Genomic DNA, 21,572 nt, shown 5'->3' on the forward strand with positions numbered 1-21,572 from the left:
CAGCCTATTCTTTTCTTTCTCCTAATACATACATAAAAAGCCTTGGGATTCTCTTGACCTTGTTTGCTAAAGACATTTCATGGCCCCTTTATACCTTCTTAATTGTGCACTGAAGTTCCTTCCTAATTTGTCTGTACTCCTCCAGGGCTTCATCAGTTTGTAGCTGCCTAGATCTATTGTATGCTTCCCTTTTTCTTTTGACTAACATACAATTTCCCTTGTCATCCATGGTTCCTGAATCCTGCCATTCCTATCCTTTAGTTTTGCAGGGACATGCATGTCCTACACGTTAGCCAATTGGTCTTTAAAAGTCTCCCACATGCCAGAGGCAGATTTGCCCTCAAATAACTGCTTCCAATCCATATTCTCCAGTTCCTGTCTAATTTGGGTGTAACTGGCTCTTGCCCAATTAAGCACCCTCACCCGAGGGCCACTTGTGTCCTTTTCCATAACTACTCAAAATCTTATGGAGTTATGGTCACTAAGCCCAAAATGCTCTCCTACTGAAACATCAATCATCTGTTCTGGCTTATTCACTAGGACCAAGACTAATATGGCCTCCTCTCCGGTTGGATCATCAACATACTGCCGCAAAAAGCCCTCCTGGACACAACAAACAAATTGGTTTCCATTCAAACCCCTGGTTATAAGGGATTCCCAGTCAATAAGAGGAAAGTTGAAGTCACCCACCACAACTACCCTACTCTTTTCACACTTTTCCAGTATCTGACAACAAATCTGCACCTCTGTCTTCCCGTGGGCTGTTGGGAGGCCTATTGAAAACTCCCAATATTGTGATTTCACCCTTCCTATTCCTGACCTCCATCCATAATACCTCAATGCAAGATCCCTCCAATGTGTCCTCCCTCAACAATGTGATGTGATCGCTAATTAGCAGTGCAACTCCCCCACCCCTTCTGTTTCCCTTTCTGTCCCTTCTAAAACAGCAATATCCAGGAATGTTAGGCTGCCAGTCCTGTCGCTCCTTTAACCATGTCTCTATAATGGCAATAATATTCCATGCAGTAATCCATGCTCTTAGTTCATCTGACTTACCTGCTATACTTCTTGCATTGAAGTAAATGCATTCCAGTTCTGCAGTCCCTCTGAGCCCCGCGACTTCGCTCTGCCTGATCTTACTCTGTGTTATGCATATCTCTGTCACACTTTTTGTCCCCAGTCTCTGCACTGACTGGCCTAATATTCCGGCTTCCATCCCCCTGCCACACTATTTTAAACCCCCATGAAGAGCTCTGGCAAACCTCCCGCCCAGGATATGGTGCCCCTCCAGTTCTGGTGTAACCCGTCCTTCCCCAGAAGACATCCCAATGATCCATATATCTACAGCCCTCCCTCCTACACCAGCTCTGTAACCACATGTTCAAGTGCACTCTTTCTGTTCCTAGCCTCACTAGCCCATCGCACAGGTAGTAATCTTAAGATGTCATTTGTCATTTGTGCCAATGTGGACAATGACTTCTGGCTCATTTCCCTCCTGCTTCAGGATGTCCTGTACGCACTCAGAGACATCAAGGACCCTGGCACCAGGGAGGCAACACACCATCCTAGAGTCTCGTTCATGGCCACAGAAATGCCTATCTGTACACCTGACTATCGAGTCACCTACTACTATCACTCACCTAGACTTTGCCACATCCTACTCTACAGCAGAACCAGTTGTGGTGCCACAGGTCTGGCTACTGCTAGTACTACCTCCTGAGAGGCTATCCCCCCGCAACAGTATCCAAAACGGTATACCTGTTTGAAAGGAGAATAGCCACAGGAGACTCCTGAACTACCTGCTTGCTTCTCCTGGTGGTCACCCACCTATCTGCCTGGACCTGTGGTGTGATCACCTCCCTAAAGATAGAATCTATCACTATCCCTGCCCCCTGTATGCACCGCAGTGTGTCCAGCTGTTTCTCTAACCGAACCACGCGGTCTGTGAGGAGCTGCACCCAGTCACACTTCCTGCAGATATAGTTGTCAAGGACACGAGACTGCTCCCTGATTTCCCACATCTGACAGGAGGAGCATACCACCACCCTAACTGCCATCTCCGCACTTTTACACTTAAAAAAATAAGAATCTTACCTTGCCTCAACTAATAGTTCAACATTGTTATGGGCCAGACCAGACCCCCTCAAAATATTTAAAGAAGGTAGACTAGACCCTAACTTTTTCTTATTTTAGAAGCAAATGTAAAGTGTCGTGTTCCAGATGCAATGCGACTGGTCAGACTACTCGACGTTAATCAAAACACAATTTATTTAAACACTATTGTTAAAATACAACAAAAGAAAGAGGAGTTTAAAATAACTTAACTCTATTGGAAAACTTAACAGAATAAGAGATACAGTAACTATTTTTCATTAATTTTTCCAATATAGTAATGTCCCGTAAATACCACCCCTTGGCAAAAAGGCAAATTCAGAAAACCTGATTTTGTCTCACATGCAATTAGCAGCCTAGGAAGAGAATGGCTATAATTAAGAGAGGGAAGAATAGCTTTCTCTTCTTCAAGCCCACAACAGCAATTGCTTAAAACTAAACTTAAAAACTGGAAAAAAACTCAAAAACCTGGTCTGTGAGAGCTGGTCACACCCATGATGAATGCTTCTATTGTTCCAACTTTAAAAAAAACAAGTTCTCACAAGCTGTTTATTCTTGTGGTTTTTATAGACTGCTTGACACTTTTGCCTTATAACCTCTCTTCAAACAGAAGGACAACATAACCTCTTAAAGCCACAGCAACATCACAACATTCAAATTCTAAAATAAATATCAATAATGTTATCAAGAAGCACTTGCTCAGGAATAACCTGTTCAATAATACATTTTGGACTCGATCAGAGAAATTATTCCAGTTCATTCCAGTTTTGGTTCAAATATGCACAAATGAATTGACCTTCAGAGGCAAGGTGAGAATTACTGTCCATGACATTAAGACCACACTTAACTCAGTCTGACATCAAGGAACCTTAGTAAAACTGGAATCAATGGGAATCAGGGGGATTCCTCTCCCCTGTTTGGAGTCATACTAGCACAACAAAGTTTTTTTTGCTGTTAGAGGCCAGAGTTAGTCAGAGTTGGTTGTTAGAGCTGAGTCTGAGCTTTGAACACTGCATCACATCAGGGAGGGGGAGAGTTACCTGGATGCTGTGTTTCAGGAAGCAGTCATACTCCTTAGACTAACTACTTTAACTTTGATCAGTGGTCAGGGACAGGAGGATGTGACTATGAGTGAGGCAGGTAGAGAGATCGAGGAGATAGTGCTGAAGGAGCCTCAGTCTTTGAGTTTGTCGAACAGGTTTCAGGTTCTTGCTTCCTGTGTGGACGAGCAGGGGCTGTAGGGAAGATGAGCAAACTGACAATAGCACTGTGCTATAGGGAGCCATTCAAGAGTGGGGAGAAAAGAGAAATGTAATTATTATTGGAGACAGCATAGTCAGGGGAAGAGAAACTGTTCTCTGTGGCAAGGATCGAGAGTACCAAAGGCTGAGTTGCCTGCCTGGTGCCTGGGTTCAAGTTATCTCATTTGGGTTGCAGAAGTCAGTGTGGACTTGTTGGGCCGAAGGGCCTGTTTCTACACTGTAGGGATTTTATCTATTATCAAAGTTCCCTACACTTTTATGGTTCATTAATCCAATATGACATTCATACATTTTATTCCTTTAATTTTTTGGTAACAATAAACCCCATCATTAACCTGCAATCCTACCTTCTCCTTTACCTTTGGTTTTATATCTGGGCTGCAGAAGAACTTGGAGTGGGAGCAGAAAGATTGCCATTGTCTACATGGATACCACTGATAGATACAAAGAGGAAAGAGGCTCTGCTGATGGAATAAGAGCAGCTAGGGGCTAAATTAAAAAACAGAACCAAAAAGATAATAATCTCCAGATTACAACATGAGCCATGCGCTAATTGGCACTGGATCAACAAGATTTAAGAGGAAAACGTGTAGCTCAAAGATTAGTGTGGGAAAAATAGGTTTGAATTCATGCGACATTGGCATCAATACCAGTGAAGGAGGCAGCTGCTCCAATGTGATGGACTCCATCAGAATTAATGCCCTGATCACTACTAGGGTTGTAGCTTGGGCTTTAAACTAAATGCAGGTGGTAGTTGGATTCAGTTGCATAGAAATTATAAAACCATCATCCCCCTATAACCCACCTAATCTCCACATGCCTGAACACTATGGGCAATTTAGCATGGCCAATCCACCTAGCCTACACATCTTTGGAATGCAGGACAAAACCGGAGCACCTGGAGGAAACCCACGCAGAAACGGGGAGAATGTGCAAACTCCACACAGCCAGTTGCCTGGCAGTGGAATTGAACCCAGGTCCTGGAGCTGTGAGGCAGCAATGCTAATCGCTGAACCACCGCGCCACCCCATAGAATATAATAGAACAAATATAATTTAATTCAATTTAGGGTGGCACGGTGGGTCAGTGGTTAGCACTGCTGCCTCACAGCACCAGGGACCTGGGTTTGATTCCAATCTCGGGTGACTGTCTGTGTGGAGTTTGCACGTTCTCCCCATGTCTGCGTGGGTTTCCTCTGGGTGATCTGGTTTCCTCCCACAGTCCAAAGATGTGCAGGCTAGGTGGACTGGCCATGCAAAATTGCCGGTTCAGAGATGTGTAGATTAGGGGGATGGGTCTGGGTGGGATTCTCTGAGGGCTGGTGTGGACTTGTTGGGCTGAAGGGCCTGTTTCCACACTGTATGGATTCAATTTAATAGAACGTAATTACAGAACAAACTTAAAGTCTTCATGTCATAGTGCAAGAAGTATTTGAAATGAGGTAGACAAACTGATGGTGCAAATCAAGGTAAATAAATATGATCTCATAGACATTTTGGAAACATGGTTACAAGAAGAGCAAACCAGGAACTTAACATTCATGTATATTTGATATTTTGCAGAGACAGAAGGGATAGAAAAAGTGGTGGGCTAACACTCTTAATAAAAAACTGAAATGAGGACAGTTGTCAGACATGATTTGAGCCCAGATGACGTAGAGTCCACTTGGGTGGAGGTAATGTGAGACATGATTTGAACTCAGATAATGTGGAGTTCATTCAGACTCCCAAACAGTAGCCACTCTGTGGTTAAGGCTATAAACCAACAAATGCATGTAAAAAGAATAGAGCAATAATTATGGGTGACTTTAATCTTCATTTTGATTGTGTTAATAAAATTGGATAGAGTGGCTATGACAACAAATTAACAGAATGCATTAGGGATAGTTTTCTAGAGCAATATGTCATGGAGCACCAGGAATTTTGGGAGGCAATGGCCTAGTGGTATTATCGCTGGACTGTTAATCCAGAGACCCAGATAATGGTCTGGGGACCTGGGTTCGAATCCCATCATGGCAGATGAGTGGAACATGAATTCAATAAATATCTGGAATTAAGAATCTAATGACGGCCATGAATCTGTTGTTGATTGTCAGGAAAAACCCATCTGGTTCACTAATACCCTTCAGGGCAGGAAACTGCTATCTTTACCTGGTCTGGCCTACATGTGACTCCAGACCAACAGCAATGTGGTTGGCTCTTAACTGCCCTCTGGGCAATAAATCCAGCAACACCCTCATTCCGTGAATGAATAAAAACAAATCAGGCTATCTTGGATGTGGTAATAAGGCAGGTTTAATAAATGATTTCCAAGTGAAAGATCCCCTAGGAAGTAGTGATCATATCATGATAGAATTTAATATTCAGTTCAAGAGTGAGAAACCTGGGTGAGAGACAATTGTGTTTAACTTAAATAAAGGGAATTACAATGAAATGAGCATAGAGACAGCTAAAGAGAACTGGGCAGACAGATTAGCAGGAATGACAGAAAGCACGCAGTAATAGACATTTAAGGAGGTTATTCATGACTCTCAGCAAAAATACATCCCAGTAAGGAGGAAAGATTCTAAGTCATATTGGATTTGAAATGTTAACTCTGTTTCTTTTTCAACAGATGCTGCCAGACCTGCTGTGTTCCTCCAGCCTCTCTGTATTTATTTCTAACAGTTCATTAGCCTTATAATTGTGCTGCAACTGCATGTTTGCCTTCAGTGACTTTTGACATGGACTCCTAGGCCCTTGGTACATCTACAAATGCCAACCTCTTATCATTTAAGGAATACCCTGCACATGTTTTCCTCCTACAAAAGTGAATAACCTCATATTTTTTCACAGTATATTCCATCTGCCATGCTGCTGCCTGTTTGTTAAACCTAGTACATGCATTGGTTATAATTTTCTTAAAATTCTTGGATTCTGAACAAGCGCCAGAAGATTGGAAAATTGCTAATGTGACATCCTTATTCAAAAAGTGAGGAAAATAAAATACTGCAGATGCTGAAAATATGAAACAAACACAAGAGATTATTGGAAAAACTCAGCAAATCTGGCAGCATCAGTAGAGAGAGAAAAACAGAGTTAATGTTTCAACTCCAGTCTGACACTTCTTTAGAACAGAAAGATGCTGGAAAATGTTTTTTTCTAAATACTTTTGATACCACACCTCCTCTGTCAAAAGTATAAAAAAAGCACTTTCCAACATCTTGCTGTTCTGAAAAGGAGTTATACTGGACTTGAAACGTTATCTCAGTTTCTCTCTCCATAGATTTTGCCTCATCTGCTGAGTTTGTCCATCATTCTCTGTCTGTTCCTGCCTTTCTTCATTTTTCTTTGCTTTCTGTACTTGATTGTAAATTGAAATTTTTATTTCAATATTTAGAAATAAATCTAAGTTGCACTTCTTGATATATGTTCTGCACTATGCATATATGTCTCAGATTGCCTGTAGATGGCACTGCAATATTTTGACTATCTAATAAACACAAATTGTGAAGTATAGTTTAGACAGATTCTGGGGGCAAGTGTAAGTATGATGAATGATGAATATTATTCATTCCTACCAGCTAAAAAATCTGGATCATGACAATTTAAAACCTATATATAGCCTGGAAAGATCAATTGGGAAAACGTTGTCTGGTGGAGGAATTTACTGAATGTTTTCAGGAAAATTTCTCGAACCAGAATGTTATGAACCAACCAGAGAAGAGGCTATGCTAGACCTGTTTTGGACGAATGAGACAGGATTAATTACTGACATCATTTTACTGACTTGAATTTTACATACCATTTAAGGGAGAGAAGTGGGCTTGCAAGACAGCTATTTTGAATTTAAACAAAGGCAACTATGAGGGCATAAAAGCAGAATTAGCAGAAGTGGATTGATAATTTAGGTTAAGGGTTGGTTCAATTAAAATGCATTGGCAAATTGTTTAAAAGAATATTCCATACAGAATAGATACATTCCAACAAATGAGAAATAATAACTAATAAAGTCAAAGATTGTTTCAAACTCAAAGAGAAGACATATAGTTCTGCAAAGATTGTCAGAAGACTAGACAAAATATACAAAAGAGAAAAGGACTATAAAAAGATTAATGAGGGAAAATTAGAGTATGAGAGAAAGTTAGCCAAAAATATAAAAAAAAGGAAAAGTTTCTTTAAATATCAGAAATAAGAGTTAACAAATTAAGTTTTGGTGCTATAGAAAATGATTCTGGGGAATCAGTAATGGATGATAAAGAGATAGCAGATGAATTGAACAGATATTTTGCATCAGTTTTCACTAGACAGGATACAAGTAATATCCCAAAATAGTTGAAAATCAGGAATTGAAAGTGGGGGAGCAAGTCAAGAAAATTACAATTATCACAGAAATAGTACTGAATAAATTGTTGGAACTGTGAGTTGACAAGCCCTGAGGTGCTGATGAATTGCATCCTAGAAGTGTCTTAAATGAAGAGGCCAATGAAATAGTTATGCATTGATTTTAATTTTCCAAAACTCATTAGACTAAGGGAAGGTTGCTTTAGATTGGAGAAGAGGTAATCTAACTCTTTTATTCAAAAAGGGATGGAGACAGAAAGCAAGAAACTACAGGTCAGTTAGCTTAACATCTGTCTTTGGGAAAATGTTGGAAACTACTATTAAAGTTGTTATAACAGGGCATTTGGATAAGGTCAAGCAATCAGGCACAGCCTGATTTTGTCAAAGGGAAATCATTTTTAACTAATTTATTGGAGTTCTTTAAAGAGTAACTTGTGCTGTCAATAAGGGGCAACCAGTGGATGTATTGTACATAAGATTTTCAGAAGACATTCGATCAGATGCCACCACAAAGGGTACTATGGAAAATAGCAGCTCATGGTGTAGGAGGTAATATATTGGCATGGACAGAAGGTTGGTTCGCTAACACCAAGGAGACAGTAGGAATAAGTAGGTCATTTTCAGGCTGGCAGGATGCCACACGTGGTGTGCCACTGGGATCCCTGCTTGGAACCTCCACTCTTTATAATTTATGCAAATGATTTGAATGAAGAAATCTGTACAGCAGAGAATTGCAGGCAAAATAGCTAAATTTGCTGATGACAAAGATAGTAGGTAAAGGAGCTGTAAAGAGGACATACGGAACCTATAAAAGGTTAAGCAATAGGTTAAATGAGTGGGCAAAGATTGGCAAATAACTTGGAAAAATATGCAATTGTCTATTTTGGCAGAAAAGATTTATAAAAGCACACTATCTAAATGATGAGAGGTTGCAGAGCTCTAAGATGTAGAGAGATCTGTCTGTCCTAGTGTATGAATCACAGAACGTTGTATGCACATAGAGCAAATAATCAAGAAAGCTAATGAAATATTATGGTTTATTGCAAGAGGCACTGAATGCAAGAATATGGAGGTTATGCTTCAGTTATATCCGAAGTACTGCGTACAGTACTGGTGACCATAAGTATGTTAACGCATTGGAAGCAGTTCAGAGAAGGTTTACTGGACTAATACCTGGAATATGTGGATGGCCTTATGAATAAGGTTGGACAGGCTAGGCCAGTATCCTCTGAAGTTTAGAAGAATCAGAGGTAATTTAATTGAAACATGGATTCTTAGGGGATTTGACTGGGTGGATATTGAAAACATATTTCATCTTGTGGAGGAATCTAGAATTAGGGTTCATAGGTTAACCACAAGGGGGCACCGATTAAAACATAGATGAGGAAATACTTTTTCTCTCAGTGTTGAGAGTCTTTGGAATTCCCTTCCTCAAAAGGCAGTGGATGAGGAATCTTTAAATATTCCCAGTAGATAGATTTTTTATTACCAGGGGATAAAAGATTATTGGGAATATGTAGGAATGTAGAGTTGAGGTTAAAATCAAATTAGCTATGATCTTATTGTATGGCAAGCAGGCTTAAACAGCCGACTGGCCTACTCTTGTTCCTTCTTTGGATATTTGCATGTAGATCAGGGCAAAATTGAATCTATTAATCCTGTTTGTTAGCTAACGAGCAGGTTCAAATCGAGCAGATTTGCTTGCTGGAATGAAATACCTCAGATAAGAACTAGCAGAGTCAAGTCAATACAACAAGATTCATTGATGGACACATGACTGTCTGTTGTGGTTGTTGGCTCACCGATCTGGTTTGTTGTTCCGCAGACATTTCATTACCCTGCTGGGTAACATCATCAGTGCAGCCTCTGATGAAGCACCGTTGTGTTTTCCCGCCTGGTTTTTAAACTCTGGAGTCCGTTGAGCTGGATTACCTCACTTCCGGTTTTCCTTCATAGTGGAGTGTATATGGGGTCGAGGTCTATGTGTTTGTTGATGGCTTTCTTTGTGGAGTACCAGGCTTCTAGGAATTCCCGGGCCTGTCTCTGCTTTGCTTGTCTCAGGATCTTGGTGTTGTCCCAGTCGAATTGGTGGTTCTCCTTATCCATGTGGATAGAGATGAGTGAGTATTGGGCATGTCTTTTTATAGCCAATTGGTGTTAGTGTACCCTTGTTGTTAATTTCCTTCCTGTTTGTCACAGTCTCTGCAGGGAATCTTATAGATGACACTGGTCCTGTCCACAGTGAGAAGTGGGTCTCTGGTTTGGGTGAGCAGTTGTCGTAGGGCTGATGTGGGTTTGTGTGTCACTCTGATGCCCAGCAATCGTAGGAGTCTTGTGGTTAGTTCCGATGTGTTCCTGATGTAAGGTAGCATGATGAGTGTGTTGGAGCATGTAGTATCTTCCCGGTGTTGCTCGAGTAGGCATCGTTTGACCCAGTTTTTTGGATATCCATTATCTTTGAAAACCTGGAAGAGGTATTCTTCTTCTCGGCCGCAGAACAGCAGAACACAATGGCCGCAAGATGGTAAAGGTGATGATAAACGACGCACACAACCAGCTCCACAGATATAAAAGAGAAATTATGCGTCAAAAGACTTTATTCCTGGAAGCTACCAATCAGGACTGGACAACGGACATGGAACAAGCCATCAACATCAGCCAACAGACCACACGGGCCAAGAAAAGACAGACCCTTCAGTCCAAGCTAGCCACACTTACCCACCAAAACGACAACAACAGAGCAGACACCTGGATAAGAAACCTCTCCGACAGGAAACTGACAAACACAGAAAAAAGCCGTTCTCACCCGAGGACTTAACTATAACTACAGAGACACCAACAAAACGGAACTCCTAGCCACACTGGAAGCCACACTGAGGACCAACAACATCAACGAAGAAACATAACAAACCATAAGACAGACAGTAATCCCAACACTGACCAGAAAGGACGAACTCAATACCCTCAACACATTGGAAAGGCAAGCCCTAGAAGGACTGAAGAAGGACAAGAACATCACAAAACTACCCGCAGACAAAGGGCGCATGACAGTAATACTAAATAAAAGGGACTACATCTCCAAGGCACAGGCACTGCTAGCTGACGAGAACACATACCAGCCAGTACAGACTGACCCGACACTGCAACTAGGCAACAAAATATTCTACTCGCTAAAAAGACTCAAACAGACAGCACAGATCAACAAAACAGACTTCTTAAGAATGAAACCCAAAGGAACCAACACACCCCGATTCTATGGTCTCCCGAAAGTACACAAACCGGAAGTACCCCTTAGAACCATGGTCTCCCTTCCAGGCACGCCATCACACAGATTAGTCAAGGAACTACAAAGGAGACTAAGGCACCTCGTCAACAAGTCATCCTACTCAATCCATTCAGCCCAAGAATTCCTCAACTGTATCAAAGATATAAGGATAGATGACGAGGAGCCAATGATATCATTTGATGTCACTGTCCTATTCACATCAATAGACATACCACTAGCAAGGGAAACAATGACAGCACTACTAGAACAAGAACAAGACCCAGTGAAACCATCTCCACAGACAACATGCTAAAGCTACTGGGCCTATGCCTCACCACCCACTTCACTTTCAACGGCCAAACATACGAACAGATCAACAGGACACCCATGGGATCACCTATCACCGGACTTACAGCTGAGGCAGTGATGCAAAGTCTGGAAAGGACAGTTCTTCCGCAAATCCAACCAAAACTATGGATACACTACGTGGACGACACCTTTGTCATCATTAAACAGACCAAACTAGAGGAGACACACAAACTAAAAAACAACACCCTCACCGGAATCAAATTCACCAGAGAGGAGAAGACCAAACAGCTCCCATTCCTGGACGTCATGATAGAACGCAAGACAAATGAGGAACTCCAAACGGAAGTACAAGAAAAGCCACACACACTGACCAGGTATCGAATTTCAATAGTAATCATCCTAACACACACAAATGAAGCTGCATGCGAACACTATTTAAACGGACAACAACACACTGCAGTAGCACAGAACTATGCTGAGAAGAAGAAGAATACCTCTTCCGGGTTTTCAAAGATAGCGGATATCCAAAAAACTGGGTCAGAAGATGCCTACACGAACAACACCAGGAAGATACTACATGCTCCGACACACTTATCACGCTACCTTACATCAGGAACACATCGGAACTAACCACAAGACTCCTATGACTGCTGGGCATCAGAGTGGCACACAAACCCACATCAACCCTATGACAACTGCTCACCCGAACCAAAGACCCACTTCCCATTATGGACAGGACCAGTGTCATCTATAAGATTCCCTGCAGAGACTGTGACAAACACTACATCGGACAAACAGGAAGGAAATTAATGACAAGGGTACACTAACACCAACTGGCTACAGAAAGACACGCCCAATACTCACTCATCTCTATTCACATGGATAAGGAGAACCACCAATTCGACTGGGACAATACCAAGATCCTGGGACAAGCAAAGCAGAGACAGGCATGGGAATTCCTAGAAGCCTGGTACTCCACGAAGAAAGCCATCAAAAAACGCATAGATCTCGACCCCATATACACTCCACTATGAAGGAAAACCGGAAGTGAGGTAATCCAGCTCAACGGACTCCAGAGTTTAAAAACCAGGCAGGAAAACACAATGGTGCTTCATCAGAGGCTGCACTGATGATGTTATCCAGCAGGGTAATGAAATGTCTGCAGAACAACGAACCAGCTCGGTGAGCCAACCCATCACAACATCTACAACCTGAGCTACAAATCTACTCAAAAACCTTACATGACTGTCTGGCTGGGGAGTCAGATACTTAATCTTTGTTAGGCCATCATGTATTTACTTAATCTATAATTATCTTCGCTGGTTTAAAAAAAAAGTACCTCCGTTGTTTCAAAAGACTGGATTTCTCTTGGGAGTTCCACAGCGTGCCTGTTGAAGTAATCCATAGTGATTGTGTTGTTCCAATAACTTAAATTGGTTTCAGGGTTTGATGGTTTCCTTTTTTTTTGCATACAGCATACTGTAAGTAAAACTGCTGTCAACAGAAAGGAGAAGTTCATTTTACATAAGATATTTGAGAAGAAATGGGAATTTTCATTGATCGACTTAAATGAGTTACATAAGATATCACATTTTAAGACATTAACTGTAAGAAACAAATTAAAAGCAACATCGATTAAACATTATCTGGTGGGCAACTAATTCTTTAGTGTACAGGAATGCTAATCTTGTTAAGGTTTCAACACAAACAATAATTCTACACTTTATGCATTTATTACAACACTTTCTCTACATGATTATAATCTTTTTTCAGAAACAGGCCACATTCGCTTCAAGTTTCCAATCTGTTCACATCTTTCTGTTTCACTAAGTCCTCACGTTGAGTGACCATTGAAAGGCACTTCCCACTGTTTTTGAAGAATCTCCATATGGACTACTATTACTCCAAAGAATGATTATGTTGTAGGTTTTAAAGTACTACTATTTTAAAGGTGCATCTTTGATTTCAAACATTTAACTGAGTTTAAAAGTACTTTTCAAAATACAGGTATGCACACACATCCTGGCACCTTTCTGTGCTTTGTTTAAATTATGTCAGGCTCTGCTACTTCCAGAGCTGTTTACAAAGTGTCAACAAAATACAAAGATCTGGCTATTCCAAGGAGTGGCAATCGCATTCAGATTGTCAGTCAGCTTTTATTTTATGCTATTACTGAGCCATTGAACATACAATAGTACAGCACAGGAATAAGCCCTTCGGCCGAGCCTATCTGTGCCGTCCCAGTTCGGATTCAAAACTAATCCCATTGGCCTGCACGTGGTCCATATCTCTGAATTCTCTGCCTGTTCATGTGTCTGTCTAAATGCCTCTTAAACTTTCCTATTGTACCTGCTTCTGTCACCTCCTCTGGTTCTAGGTACCTACTACACTCTGTGTAAAAACCCTTCATACATTTCTAGCCAGAAATCTGATTGTGGCGCCTTCAGAAATGTACAGTGTACATGAAATTCACACATCACCTCCATTATGCAGAATAGTCAGGGAAGCCAAAACATGCCCCCATTTTGCAGTAGTGTGTCGTGTTCTGTCATAGATTCAGCCACACAGTCAGACACTTTGACAGCTGCTGTGAAGGAGTAAATATGATGTAAGCTCTGGGATTTGATTCGTGTGTTTTAATATAACTTATTCTGAATTTGGGTTTTTAGTTTTTAAGTTAGTAACCAATGGAATTTTTGTGAGTTTGAAGTTAATTATTAATTTGAAAGTATTTCTGTAACAATGGTGATTTCTTTTAAAACAGTTTTTTTTTAGGAGTGGCTTGAGAGTGAATGGATTTGTGTGCATCATTAATGGACTTTTGTTTAGAATGGGGTTTCAGGTTGATTCTTCTGGAACTTGTTTCTTTTTAAGTTTAAAGGCATAGCTTATCGAGTTTTTGAAAAGTCATAAGGAAATTAGAGAATGAGTTAGCAAAAGAAAAGCTTAGACTAAAGACTATGTCATACAATGACGCTGATTTCAATGAGAGATTTAACCAAAAATCTAAAAAGAATCTTAGTGCCTAGATTTAATGAGGATGGAGTTGAAAGGTATTTTCCGTTATTTAAGAAGGCATCTGAACAGGCAAAGAGACGAAAGGAGGTTTGTATCTTAATGTTACAAAGTATTTTGACATGTACAACTAGGACTGTTTACGCCAGTAGACAGAATAACAATCTGCAGTGTATGAAACTTGCAAACAGGAAATACTTAATGCTTATGAGTTTATGCTTGAAACTTATCAATTGAAATTTAAAATTACAAGAAAGAAGGTGAAGTATAATGAGGAAAATTAAGTTCTCCACTCTGGTAGCAAAAGCAGGAAGGCATATTATTTGAGTGGTGATAGGTTGGAAAAGAGGGAGGTGTAATTAGACCTGGATGTCCTTGTACATCAGTTGCTGAAAGTAAGCAGGTGCAGCAGGTGGTGAAGAAGGCAAATGGTATTGTTATGGAGTTGGGTAGAGTATTCATGAATTGGAAGGCAGGAAGTTAGAATTTGTTGGAAAAATGATTATGGGGAAAAGAGTGCTATGGTCCCTTTATCTTGTGCTTTATGTGTGCTTGGAAGTTTATAAATGCACGTGCATAAAGAATGTCTGAACAGAAACATTTTGTATAGAACAGCCAAGCAGTGTTTTTTTCCAAGACAACAAGATTGAATTTGGCTAATTAATTAAAATGAAGTGCCTAGATACAGAAAGCCAATTGAATTTAAATCTGATGATGTTGACAACCTGAAACCAATCATGTGATAAGAATTTGATTATGTCATTATGGGTATGCAAGACGAGGGCATTTAGAAAATTGGGGAGAGCCAAATGCCATCTGAAAGAGAGACAACTGCCTCCTGCCAGAGTTAGCACCATTCAGCTCTCAGAGAAAGCCCATTTAATTAATCAAAGGTACCACAGCATGTTAGGTAAAATGCCTTATTGCAGAAACTATAGAGACAAAACATCCCTGACAGCAGAAGTAACAGAAGAAAGGCATTTGTGAAGACAGCAGAGACAACAGAATATTCCAGAAGACAATCTGTGCAAACTTGGGCAGATTAAGTTATAATTCATTGTTCTCTTATTAAGTGAGTTTATTAAGTGGGACTTGTGTTTATTTGAACAGTATTCCAGTAGAATTTAGAACAGTTAGGGAGTAGGTAATAGTCTGAGGGGGAATTTTTGGTTTGTTAGTAATTTTGTTAATTTGTTCATTGTTGGGTTAAATAATTAAATTGTCACTTGTAAATCAGGGATTTTTTCTTTTAACCAGTCTTTTAATAGATTACGAGGGGAATGGCGAGCTTCTCTGGGTGTTTCAGGAGTAATTATTAGAGGGGAACCCCTACTCCTGACATAACAGATTGGGGCTTGTCGTTTAACTATCAGAGAGGTTTGGCCATTCCCCCATCGTAACAAAAATTGGGGACTTGTCTGGGATCTGAATGGATTTGGACAGATCGAGTCTGGGATCTGGACGGTTTGAAATCGGGATCTGAATGGATTTGGACAGATTTACACAGATTTAGGGATTAGTGACCTAAATCTTTGAATTAAACATAGGGAAAAAAATCTGTTTAATTACAGTTACGTGTGGTAGGCTAAATTAAAAGTGAGGGAAATAGCTCTTAACTTTCTTAAAGAGGTTCTGAAGTTTGAAGATGCTTCCCAAACTTTGTCAAGTAAATTTAGAAAGACAGAGGAAGGATATAATATTGGAATTAGCAAACAGATTAGAATTAGCTTAGCTCGGGATAAAAGGAAAGCTGAAATTGTTAAAGGAAGGATATAATATTAGAATTAGCAAACAGATTAGAATTAGCCTAACTCGGGATAAAAGGAAAGCTGAAATTGTAATGGAGTTAGTCAAGCACTTGGGTATAACAGAGAAGCAGGCAAGTGTAGTGGAGTTGGAAAAACGTAGTTTGCAAATGAGACAACTGGAGTTAGAGAATGAAAGGAAGGCGAGAGAGTTTGAATTACAGTCACAAACAGAGGAAAGAGAAAGAGAAAGAGAGAGAGAGAAGAGAGGGACAGAGAAACAGAGAGAGAAGAAAGGGAAAGAATGTTCAAGTCGGAAAAGATGAAGTTGGAACTTGAAGCCAAAAGACTTCAAATGGCAGACAGAAGTGAGGATGAGCAAATTCATTGTAGCCAACAGCCTAGTAGGGATATATACAAATATGTCAAAACATTACCAAAATTCAATGAAAAAGGACGTGGAAGCCTTCTTCATTTCCTTTGAGAAATTGACTAAACAGATGAACTGATCAGAGGATATATGTGGGTAATGTTAATTCAGATCAAGTTGGTAGGCAGGGCTAGTGACGTGTTTGCAGTGCTTATGCAAAGGCTAAACAGGTTATTTTGAGTGTCTACACAGTGGTACCAGAAGCGTATAGACAGTGGTTCAGAAACATAAAGAAGGAAGCAGGTCAGAGTTATGTCGAGTTTGAAAGAATTAAACAGATCGACTTCGATAGATGGGTGAGAGCATTAAAGATAGAAAAGACATATGAGGATCTTAGAGAGATTATTCTGCTGGAGAAGTTTAAAAACTCACTTCCAGAAATGATAAGAATTCAAAGTGAACAGAAAGTTGCCAAAATAAGAAGAGCTGCAGAGATGGCGGATGAATATGCATTAGTGCATAAATCGAAATTTAGCTGCCAACAGTAATTTCATTCCGTGAGCAATAGAAATTGGGAAAAAGGGAGATCTTTCAATGAAAAGCAAAAAGTAGATCACACTGGGAACAGTTTACCACAGGTGGTAAAAGAAACCCAAGAGGGTGAAAAGGAGCTGAAAGGCCTCAGGTGTTTTCATTGTAATGCAATGGGACACACAAAGTCACAGTGTCGGTGGTTTAAGAAAGGCACTGGGAAAAAGGATGTTGTAAAAGGTGCTAAACCAGTGGGATTAGTTGAGCTAGTGAAGGAAATCCCAAAAGGAGTTGGGCAGCTGCAGGAGAGTGCACAGCCTTAGTTACAGGCTTGATAGTGAGATAATGCCCAATCTGTACAAAGATTCACCTCTGTGGGTAAGGTTTACATAGTAAGAACAGGGGGAGAAGGTAAAGAAGTTACAATATTGAGAGATACAGGAGCTGGTCAGTCTTTAATAGTAACAGATGAAAGTATTTGCTCTCCTTCTGAAATGTTACCCAAGAGAATGGTAATCTGTAGAACAGATGGACAGAGATTTAGCATTCAACTGTGTAAGATCAGGTTGGAAAGTCCAATCAAGACTGGGGAAGTGAAAGTGGGAGTGATTGAAACAGTGTCAATTCTAGGAAGACATTTGTTTTTGGACACGACCTAGCAGGATCAAAAGTGGGAGTGACACCCCTTGTAGTGGAGAAGCCAAAGGGAGAACCAGGGAACTGAGGAGTTAAAAGAAAAATACCTTGGAAGTTTTCCAGACCATGTGGTGACAAGATCCCACAGTCAAAGGTTAAAGCAAGAGGGGAAATCCAAAGAGAAAGACAAGGAGTTGAGGTCCTGTTAGCTGACACCCTGTTTGATGAAATGATAAAGGAAGAACCTGAACAGGTAGAGTATCAGGTAGAGGTATTTAGTTCTGAAAGATTACTGGAGTTACAACAAAAGGATGAAACAATAAAAGATCTATATAGCTTACTTGGAAAAGGTATCAGAATGTATTCGTGACTGTTATTATCTCAAGGATGGAATCTGAAGATGAAAATGGAAACCTTGGCAGGTTAGTGCAGAGGACAAAATGGGCAGAAGTGCACCAGATTGTGTTGTCAGTAGGATACAGACAGGAAGTATTACAGGTAGGAGGTCAGTTAGGCATGAGGAAGACTCAGGCTACGATACAAAAGCACTTCTATTGGCCTGGATTGCATTAGGATGTGATTCAATTTTGCTGTACCTGTCATACCCGTCAAATGATAGAAAAGCCACAGAAAGTAATAAAACTGGTGCCTTTGGAAAGGAAATGGGAGAAAAAGGTATTAGCTATTGCCCCTCAGAGAGAGGAATCAGAATGTAAATCATTTGATTTTAATGTGCCTCAATATAAGTTAAATAATGAGGAAGTCCTTACAGAATGGGAGAGAACAGTGAGCTATCTGTCTCAGGAACAGAGGACTGAATTGAAAGGTTTGTTGCAGAAATATGAGGACGTCCGTGGCAATAGAATGGGGAGGACTAGTATTATAGTGCATGAGTTTGAAGTAGCGAATGTTTTTCCGATAAAGCTGCACCTCTACAGACTTAATCCTCTTAAAGTTGCATAAGTACAGAAGGAAGTGGAAGCGATGCTGCAAGAAGACGTCATTGAGCTGAGTCAAAGTGAGTGGAGTCCACCAATTGTGTTGGTTCCGAAGTCTGATGGTACTCAATGGTTCTGCATGGATTATTGGAAGGTCAAAGTTATAACTAAATTGGACACATACCCAATTCCAAGGCTGGAGGACTGTATGGAAAAAGTTGGATAAGCCACTTATATCACCAAGTTAGACTTACTCTGCGGTTACTGGCAAGTATCTTTGTCAGAGACAGCAAAGGAAGTTTCTGCTCTTGTAATCCCAAGTGGGCTGTATCAATCTAAAGTAATGCCCTTTGGTATGAAGAACGCACCCATCATATTTCAAAGACTTATGAATAGAATTGTGGCAGGGTTGACTACTTGTGCTGTCTATATAGATGGTATTGTGATCTTTAGCCATTCATGGAAAGATCACATTTGGCAGAGCTCTTTGAAAGACTACAGGAGGCAAAACTGGTTATAAACTGAGCAAAAACTGACTTCGCGAAGGCAGAAGTGACATTTTCAGTACATAACATCGGACATGGAAGGATGACCCCGAGGAAAACAAAGATGAAGGCCATCGAGGAATTTCTAAGACCATCCTCGAAGAAAAAGGTGCTTTGATTTTTGGGGCTGAGCGGATTCTACCTGAAGTTTGTGTCAAACTTGAGTAGCGTGTTGGCACCGCTGATGGATTTGCTAAAGAAGAACACAAAATTTCAGTGGACAGAACAATGCCAGGTGGCATTTCAGAATTTAAAGGCCATATTAACCACCACACCAGTTTTAGCCACACCAAATTTCTTGAAAACCTTTTGTGGAATACTTGCATGTTGAGACTGTTTAATTTAGGCTGAGTAGTAATGAGTTAAAATAATTAAAATAAGGAGCACGAAGTAGGGAAACTTTAGCGTTATGAAACAGTACATATTGCTGTAACTGCAACCTGCCTTTCCCTAGCCTGAGAAGTCACGTAGGATAGATAGCAATAGCTAGAGCTTGCAGCATCTGCACACTCTTATCTTCACCGCATTCCTCTTTAATTAATGTATGTCTGGTTGCCGAAGTAATGACCTTGCCTTGCTAAAAACACAGTACAATTGCAGTTTGTTTTAACTTGTTTGTATTACTGTATAAATTCTGCTTCTTTTTTGTACTTGTCGGAGTCTTCGGACCTGACCTTTTGTTAGCATTGACTCTCCGTGATATCATGAATAAAATCTCTTTGCCTCGAAGTCTGGGCCTTTGGTGTGTGATTTAATCTAATCTCTTCGACAATCTGGCGTAGTCGGCAGGATCCCTATCAATATGTTATATATGTATATATACGGGATCCAAACAAATTGATAAAAAGGGAAGTGAGAGAGGAATTCAAGTTTCCCCGGCCGGTGACCCACGTTGAGCCACCATGATCTGATCTTGGGGAGACCGGAGAGACGAGACGGGCAAGACCACGTGTGGAAGACAGAAACTCGTTTCGAAATCCTGAAGTTATTATACATGAACTATTAAGAGAAAAGAAAGAGTCAAGGTGACTTCGAGGACTGAGGTATAAGAGCTCTTGGGGTTGGGAAAGGGTGAATTAGAACATCGGAATACACAGAGTTAAGATCCGTAACTATAAAGTACTAACATTCATTTGAATTCAGAGTTTGATCCCTTGGTAAATGGGAATTGTTAAAGACAATGGGTAACAGAATGGGAAAGGAAGCAAAGAAGCCCAAGGTGGAAGAGTTCCCCGTTAGGATGAAGAAGAAAACCATAAAGAAGATCAAGGAAATCAAAAAACAAAGAAAGCTGCTTGGGGACCCGTTGGTCCCTCCAAGATCACCCGCCGATAAGGTTTGGTGAGAAACCGGAGACAGCAGGTACTCTGTTACATTTTCTAGTTATTTGTATGGGTAGTCTCATGGGGATTGGCCTTACGGAGGTACATTTGACCTGAAGAAGATACAATTTTGGAAAAGCGAGACAGAAGCGGGAAACGGGGATCCCAATTGGGATTACAATTATATGATTTCTTGCTTTGATAAATGTCATCAGCCTCCGAAACCCAAGAAAGACAAAAATCACGAGATCGAAAAGGGTAATAAGGCCAGTGCCCCTGCTGCGGGAGTATATCCAAAATTAGAACAGATTGAGGAAAACAAGGATCAGGTGATGGATGATATTCTGTTGGTAGTTGCCATCAGGGACCATCCGCCTCCTTATAATAACCCTCAATCTCCCCAGCTCCCTGCGCTGGGGACCTCTTCATACCTGGCCAGTTCTTTGGGCATAGAAGGGGTCCTGTCGAGGAATAGGACCACCACAATGCGGGATCATACTCCCGACTGTGACTCTGAGGTACCCGTTAGTAGTACGGTTAAACAATATCCCTGTATAATGATAGGAGATATACCCATTTTGCGACCCTGGACCCCCTCAGAAGTCCGAAGTATGATAAATGAAGCCCCGAATCCTCTAAAAAAGCCAATTCCATTCCACACTTGGCTGGTCCAAACATGTCAGATTTATAACCCACTGACTGGGGACGTGCTGTTATTATTAAAAGTTGCATATGGGACTTCCTGGCCTGCGGTCAAGGACTCGTTTGCTGTTCCTCCGGGCCGCAATGGTGATTGGGCCCCTGACGATAGCCACCAGGATCAGGGGAACGAGAGCAGAGATACCTGGCTCCAGACACAAGCCAAAGAGGCCATCATTAACGGAGCCAGACAGCATAGTGATTTCGGGGAAGTGACCAGATGTACACAGAAAAAGGATGAGCAGTTAACAGACTTTATTGCTAGATTTATGGATACTTGGGAATCCTCGGCAGGTGTGGCACTGAAACAGTACGGACCCCTAGCCATACAAACCCTTTTAAATTGCCTTGATCCTAACACTGCATATGCTTTTAAATTGGCTAACCTGACTTGGCAGCAGCAGGGATGGAACAAGATTATTACATCTCTGACCAACGTGGATAGGCAAGACTTGTTTATAAAAAGAGCAAGTGAACTTACAGAGATAGTAGGAACTGCAG

General features: G+C 40.8%; 1 protein-coding gene across 3 annotated transcripts in view; it reads right to left on the bottom strand.

The window, feature by feature from the left end:
• tmem108 (transmembrane protein 108) overlaps positions 1-21,572 on the bottom strand; it is a 94,980-nt gene that overhangs the window by 8,322 nt on the left and 65,086 nt on the right. For 2 of the 3 annotated variants that reach the window (XM_048615365.1, XM_048615354.1), the window contains exon 3: positions 12,610-12,764. In XM_048615365.1, coding sequence (XP_048471322.1) covers positions 12,610-12,764 — 155 coding nt within the window. The remainder of the gene's footprint in view (positions 1-12,609; positions 12,765-21,572) is intronic. The other variant, XM_048615359.1, reaches the window with a different exon arrangement.

The sequence above is a fragment of the Rhincodon typus genome, chromosome 2 (genome assembly GCF_021869965.1).
Source record: "Rhincodon typus isolate 14 chromosome 2, sRhiTyp1.1, whole genome shotgun sequence".
NCBI classification, from domain to species: Eukaryota; Metazoa; Chordata; class Chondrichthyes; order Orectolobiformes; family Rhincodontidae; genus Rhincodon; species Rhincodon typus.